The 7,684-nt window shown below is 29.6% G+C and overlaps 1 protein-coding gene across 1 annotated transcript; it reads right to left on the bottom strand.

Annotated features, from left to right (window-relative positions):
• LOC114370698 (zinc finger protein 10-like) lies at positions 1–1,143 on the bottom strand. Its single transcript, XM_028328091.1, has one exon. The coding sequence runs from the start codon at positions 1,002–1,004 to the stop codon at positions 414–416; it is 591 nt and encodes a 196-aa protein (XP_028183892.1). The 5' UTR covers positions 1,005–1,143; the 3' UTR covers positions 1–413.
• Positions 1,144–7,684: the final 6,541 nt, after the last annotated feature.

Raw genomic sequence — 7,684 nt, 5'->3', positions numbered from 1 at the left:
GAGGTAGAAATTTTTTATTTTATTAAAAATTGAAAAGCACACGCATAATCAAGTAATTAACCTAATTTTCATTGCGACAACAATGAAAATGCATACATAATTAATTAAGAAAAAAAAGTGCAGCAAAAGAAACATTCACATAACTAATTAAGAACTTCTGATAGAACCCTAGATATAGTAGAGGTAGATATTTTCCCTAGAAGTACCTTCCCTCATCAGAAACCCGAACTTGCAACCTTCCTTGAAGAAGCCTCCATGCTAGAAATCTTGCTTCTTTTTGCTTCCAACCTGCAACCCATCTCTCTATACAATTGCACGTCATAATATATATATATATATATATATATATATATATATATATATATATAGGCAGATTATATATATTAACATAAATATATGTACTCTATTATATGCTATGGATGATAACCAAGTCTAAGCTCCAAATCCAGATCGTCCTCTTCACTGTTGTTTTCTATCTTGTCTTTATTTTCATGTACACATAGTGGATTAGTGTACAAACTCAAACCCCTTTGCCTCCAATCTTGTCCAAACAGAAGATGAGGATCCCTTTGGTTCTCTACACACAAAGCCTCACTACTATATTGTACATGTGAAGGTGATTTGGCACCAGATGCGGGTGAGGGAAAATATAATTGATGGTAGTAATTGTAATTAACATCATCTACCTCTCTATGATCAGGAAGAGTAGAAGAATAGTGATTCCCTCTTGTAAGATAGGTTGGATTTGCATAGTTATTACTCTCATGATGATCAACCTTGCTTGAACTCGAGGGAGGAAAATTGGGCTTGGCCTTGCTGTTATTGGCTCTAGCTTTTCTGTGTATGTTCATGTGTCCCCCCAAAGCCTGTGCAGTGTTGAAGCCTCTCTTGCAAAACACACACTCGAAGGATCTTCCGGTGCCCGTCTCATCATTCTGTTCGGACGATCGATCGATTTCGTTGCTCGAGCTTTTGGAGGAATCTTCTTGGTAGCTGAATTCCATGGTGAAAAACAACAAGCTAGGAGATCAAATAATTGTTAATTGGGGTGAAAATATGAGGAATAAAGGTCTAAGAAAGAAGAGTATTATAGAAAGGAGAAGGTGGAGAAGGTTTGAGAAAGAGACAAATGAAGGACATAGGCATTACCTAAAGATGGTCAAGTAAATGTGGTGTAAAGTGGAAAAGTCTTAGAAGGTTGCTTAGAGATGTATTCTGTTAGCCGGCTGTGGATTCATCTCAATAGCATGATGGGGGAATAATTATTTTATTTTTGTGGGTTAATTTTTTTAATCTTGATTATGTTTTGTTATGATTTATTTGTCTCCCTTTTGGACTCTTGTGCTTTTCATTTAGCTATGCACCTCTCTAATTGCAAAACGACTTTGATTACCATTCCAGAACTTCTTTCTACACGTACAGCTAGCCATGTCACATATATATACATATATAAAAGGATATGAATCATGAAACTTCTCCATCAAAAGTTGATGAGGGACGTACGAATTGGATTATATTAATTCTTTTATCATCTATGTAATATTGTATATAACTGCTTAATATATATCAAATAAAAATATTTTTCCATCAAAATATTTGGCCTCTTCCTTGTGTTATTAATATGTACTCTCTGCAGTTTGTATGGTATATACATCGAAACAACCTAACCTTATTGCCCGGGGGCTGGAGGCAGGTGGATGTTATTGTTTATTTTATACACGCATTTTTAGATCGACAGAAAACAAATCCAACTCTAAATTATCTTGGTAAAATCTTTTGAGAATAAACCAACAAAAAGGCAAAAACATTTTGATAGATTCTACAACTTTTGACAAAGAGTCGTGTTAATAACCCACATTAAGAATACTAGTTAAAAAAATTAAAAGATTTTAATATTTTATTGAAAGTCATATGAAAACATATTTAAAAATTATAGAAAAATATATTTTAATAAAAAAATTTAGTTCCTTAGTCAATATTTTAAATACATTAGTTAGTTTTTATTTTTCACAAACCGATCACTTTTTAAAGAAATTTGTGTACAACTATAAAGTTGTAAACTAACTAACTAACTAACTATATATATATATATATATATATATTACTTTGTTCTTTCACTGATAGAATATGTCTGTTAAATTATTTAATTAGTCCCTATAAATTTAATTTAATTTAATTATTGTTACGTATTTCTAATTTATTTTAGAATTAATCCTTTATTTTCACAATTTTTGGATTTCGTTCTCTTACATTTGTTTATCGGTCACTATATTTGTTATTTTATGGGTTTGAGCCTATTTAGTTTCTATTTATTAAAATTTAGTTGTTATTTTCTATAAAATAATTCCTTACAGTTTTAAATTATTAAGATATATATTGGTCTTTGAGGAACCAAAATTTAAATGAAAAACAGTACTGTATTTTTTCTAGGATAAATTATGATACTTAATTTTCTTCGTAGTTTTATATTTCCTCAATTTATTGTTATTTTGTTTTTATATCACTAAACTCCTTTATACGTTTTTCTTATGTCACTTAGCTTTTCCTAGTCCCTTAAAAAAAATCTTGATTTAGCTACAGTTTAGGGGATATTAACTTATTTTAATTGAAATAATAACATTTTTTATTTTAAACCAAACTTATGAGGAGTTTAATGATAAATAAAAAGTAAAGGGATATAAGTTAAGAAAGTGTGATATTAAGTCATCAAAACATAAAAACAAGAGAATAAAATGTAATTTATCAAAATTATTATAAAAATAATAATAGGGACCAAAATCCAATTAAAGAAAGTATGGAATAACGACTAATTATTTTAGTTTAACCTAAAATTGTTTAAAATTTTTAATATAATATATGTTTTTTTATTAGTAAATTTTAGTTGTTAATTTATTAATTTTTATTATCAGAAAAATTCAAACGTACAATTTATCAATTATTTTCTTTATTCCTTATCATCAAAGTCAATCTTATATCTCTATAATAGTTAAATTTTTATAATTTAGTGGTTAACGGCCAGCATGCAGCTTTCAAGACATTTAGCTCTTTGATTATATATCTCGAGCATATCTATGCTTAAATTTAACTTTTTGGTTCAGAAAAATAAAATGATAAGGATATATCTTACATCTAATTAAGTACTGTTGGGTTAATTAATGTTTTGATTTCATGACATCATGTAAATGCTCGAGAATAGTTACAGCTTTAACAATGACCTTCTTTAGATTTAATTTGTATCTTTTATAATTGATTCGGCTGCATGTGAGGAAAAGAAACTTCTAGTTAAATTTTTGGACAAATTATATTTATTAATTCTCCTTGAGATTCAACAAAAGTTAACTCTCTCTTTCTATCCTTATAAAACTCTCTTAGATTATATAATATCACAGTATCGTAAAGGCAGTCCTTGATTGCTTATGTCATCATATAGATTGCAAGAGGTTAAAGTAATGCGAAAGGAATAAGGAATATTGAGTGTAATTTCATTAAACCTGTGTGCATGTAATTTGGTCTAAATTTTGTATTAAAAAAATATTACTATGGTACATGGTAATTAACATGATACGTGACCCTATCTTAATTTCTGGACAAAGTAAATGTATCCATCAAAGACTAACAGCCCCAACATGTAACGAAAGGATTACGTGCAAAGGCCCCTCAGAAAGCTGGAAAAATTGAAGTTTGGCATTATAATTTACAGGTCCAATCTCTGTTTGGTACCAAGCAATCAGATGTTGATTTATTTTTCTTCTTTTGCCTCTTCATGGAGCCAATTAATAACACAGTCGAAAAGGATATGCCACATAGATTTTTCCTAGGAATGACACAGCAAAGCCCTGCTCATTGAGATGACACTTGGTTTGCTTTGCTAACTATGATCTTGTGATGAAACAGATTCTAGAGTACAGGAAATTAATTATATGCTATATATATATAAGGAAGAGCTTCACCCGCCATTGTTGTATTTGCGTGGAAATTAACATGCAGGAACCTTCATATATACAAATGGAAGAGAACATGCCATTTTGTATAGTTTGTCTTAGTCTTTCACTCTTTTGGTCTCGGAATTAGTGGCGGCACATCGTAAGATCATTATGTCATCACAACCAACATCGTTTAATGGGGAAGAAATTAACAATCCACTTAGCCTAAGCTAGTTCCTCTTACACGTACATTGTTGTCTGCCTATGTTGTTTAGGCCTACATCGGCAATTTGATTAGGTAACAGACCCCTTCATGCAATTGCGTGTAACAAAAAGCCGCTACGTTGGTTCATCAATCATGAATTAATTCTCCAGTAATGTTTGTTATTCCTAGCTAGTCCTGCAGTGACGTACGTTTACTTCAAATTGCTTGAGGTACCAAAACCCTTTAGGAGTACTGTAACATAGAATCCTCCCATAGATGTCCATAGTAATTAATTTATATATAGCACTTAATTTGACGGGGAAAAATAGCTATAATGGGAAAATGATAGAAAGGGAAAATTAAATACTTTGAGAAGAAGTTCTTGACGGTATCAAGTGGAACAGTTTGTTTCTCGTGGAACATGTATAAGAGAAATGTTATTCCCACATGATTCGGTCTTATACATACACAAGAAAAGTAATCAAAAAAGGAGAAAAAAACTCTCTTCCTCTTCTTTTTTTTTATCACATAAATGTGAATTGTCCCACGAAATAATAATATAACTTTTTCAATATTTTTAATTTGTTGTCTAATTTGAAAATATTTTACTTCAAACATAGAATAACATAGAATTGTTAAGAGTAAAATTTGAAAAAAAAACACTTTTCTTTTTTATTATTCTTAAATATGAATCGATATTATTACATTAAAAAAATTTCGTAATCCCATTGACTGCAACGTGAAATATATTGATACAGATTACGAATAGTTAAATTTAATACATAATGGATTTCAAAGCTTCGATAATTATAGCAATCCTAACAAATTCGATTGTGTTCTGTATGTTCTGTATATAATCTTTTATTTTCTGTTGATAAATCAAATTCCTTATTCCCTTTACCAATGCTAAAAGACAATTCTCTCTTATTAAGCAAAAGCGACAGGATTCCTATGTTGTTGGCCTGCCATTTATTCACTAACATCACCATTAGTTCAAATCATAGATTTAATAACAAATATAGTAAGAAAACAATTTAATCGACGGTAACTTGCAGCTACTTCCAAGTTATTAATTTTAAGATGCCAACAACAAATTGAGTTGATAATTAAAATTTGTTAACTAATAATTGTATTAGAATGTGAGTTTGAGCTTAACTCAATTTTAAAATCTAATTCATAAGGTGAGAGTTGTCCCTACTTATATATTTTATATTGGTTTTATCTTTAGCTAATATGAAATTTGAGTTTTCCTCAATACATCTCTTATATTCAGTACTTTTGGATTTGATACGTGGATGACATAGTAGATAATCCATTTAATGGATTTAAAATAGACTCTGATATAATATTAGAATATGAGTTTAGACTTAATTTAATTTCAGAAGTTAACTCATGTCATCAGGATTGTCCTCCTATCACTTATATACTTTATATTGATCTTATCTCTAATTAATGTGAGACTTAGATTTCTCCCAAATAAATTGTAGTTATTTAGTTTGAAGCTAGGTATATTCTTGCTTTTAATTTTTTTCACAATTGGTACGCACATTCGTAATTAGTGGCATGGTTAAGATTCCTCAATTAATTTGGTAGTCGAAAGTAACCCATGCATTGTAGAGATATGGTATATATAGTGAGATAGATACATATATGCGTGTGGTGAGTTAATTTCAATGAGTTTCAATTAGATATTACTCTTCTGACTTAATCAGCAAGAAACTTATAAGAAGAAGTGATGAGACATAAGACAAGGACAATGACAAGAAAATGAAAGACAACAACGCAAGTGTCGTGGATTTCCCTACCAAATTTCCCTCTTTGATTTTAATATATTTTTATTATTATTATTTTTGTTTGCTTGGGGTTATTATCTAAAAAGCAGGTTAAGTAGGAATTGGGATGGTATGCTTCTCAGTCTTTTCCTCATAATTGTATTATACTACTTCACTTGCATAATTAATTGATGCTACAATATGACTGTAGCAACAAATCTACAGTTATCTGTGTCTTTTCCTTTTGGCAATAACAAGTAAATGATCTCTCATTTCATAGGCCACCAATTTTTTAAGGCGTAAAACAAGGTGAGTTCTTTCAACGGTGGCAGAAAGAGAATTAAAATAAACGGTCATGGTCAGCAAGCAAATAGCCCAACTGGCTTGTATTTCCATTGATTCAATCAAACATTCTATTTATTTATTTATATATTCTTCACTGGGGCAAAAAAAAAAAATGATATTTTATATTTTCGTGTTGAAGAAAGACAAAACACAAGTCTAAAAAAACAACAATAAAATAAACACGGGAGAATGTCAAGAGAGAGGTCGCACAGTTGCTTATTTAATTTGAAGCATATACGTGCTAAATGGAATATTTGTTGATGTATTGAGGGTAAAGCGTAAGAAGTAGGAACTAACAAATTCTTGTCGATGGATGGGGATATTCCTTGTTTTTTATTTAATAAATTTTTTGTCTGTACAAAATTTCATTTAATTAATGACGTGCTTACAAGATACGTTTCCTATATATACATTTTGATTTCTGATTATTTTATAATTTTATGCCCAGAAGTGTAATATACTTTGATTATTTTAGTTGACAGATTAAGTAATTTAACAAATAAAAAATGTTTTAAAAAATATTTTAGGGACAAATAAATTTATATGTAACTTTTAAAAATTCATTACTAAAAATGTAGTGATACTCATATTAGTGATGAAAAGGCAATTTTGTCATAATGTATTAATTTCTTGTAATTTATTAAATAAAATATTTGTTTAATAGGTAAATAAACCCAACGTAGATGATGATGATTAAGGAATTTTATGTTTGATGAATAGGGACTAAAATGTATATCTGAATATGCATACATAATTTGAGTTATTAAAATTATGAAGTATAATTGTTTATTCATAAAGGAAAGTGTAAACAGTTTGAAATACAAATATAATATCATTCTAAAGATTACTAAGTTTATGCCTCTCTCTCTCTCTCTCTCTCTCTCTATATATATATATATATACTTAAAGTGTGTTTGGAAACTCTTCGAGCTGTATTTGACCTGGTTTTTCCGGTCTTTGTTGAAGCTACCAATACTTGTTTCCATGTATTTTTTTCTTTTTTTCTGTTCGACGTGATCGTAAACTGCATTCCAGTTTCCAAACACACTTATTACTCTTGAATATTTTTCCCTTCACAAAATGTCTTTCACGTGTCATACTTTCAAATTACTAGATGGACTCATTTTTACTTTTTGTCGAAGGAACCCAAAATACCATGAGACCCATATCAAAACATAATTAAGCCACAGAACGCTGAACAGTGAATGGTTATATATATATGTACTATCTAGTCTACAAGAATTCTAAAGGGTAAATTGCAGTGAGAAAAACACAATGTATATGTATGACTATTCATAATGAAAAAGGAGACAAAAGGTAGTTTAATTTATTAATACTATTTATCTTGTTTAATTAATTCTTGTTTGGGGAAAGGGTGGGGGTTAGTCATTGATGGCAAAGGTAGTTTGGGTGAAGGAAAATTAAAGTAAATGGAAGAG

Source organism: Glycine soja, chromosome 10, assembly GCF_004193775.1.
Source record: "Glycine soja cultivar W05 chromosome 10, ASM419377v2, whole genome shotgun sequence".
In the NCBI taxonomy this organism is placed as follows: domain Eukaryota; kingdom Viridiplantae; phylum Streptophyta; class Magnoliopsida; order Fabales; family Fabaceae; genus Glycine; species Glycine soja.
This window is presented reverse-complemented; position numbering and strand designations above follow the sequence as displayed.

Bases quoted from the DNA above. Each gene is read 5' to 3' on its own strand.
- LOC114370698 (XM_028328091.1), bottom strand. From the start codon at position 1,004: ATGGAATTCAGCTACCAAGAAGATTCCTCCAAAAGCTCGAGCAACGAA.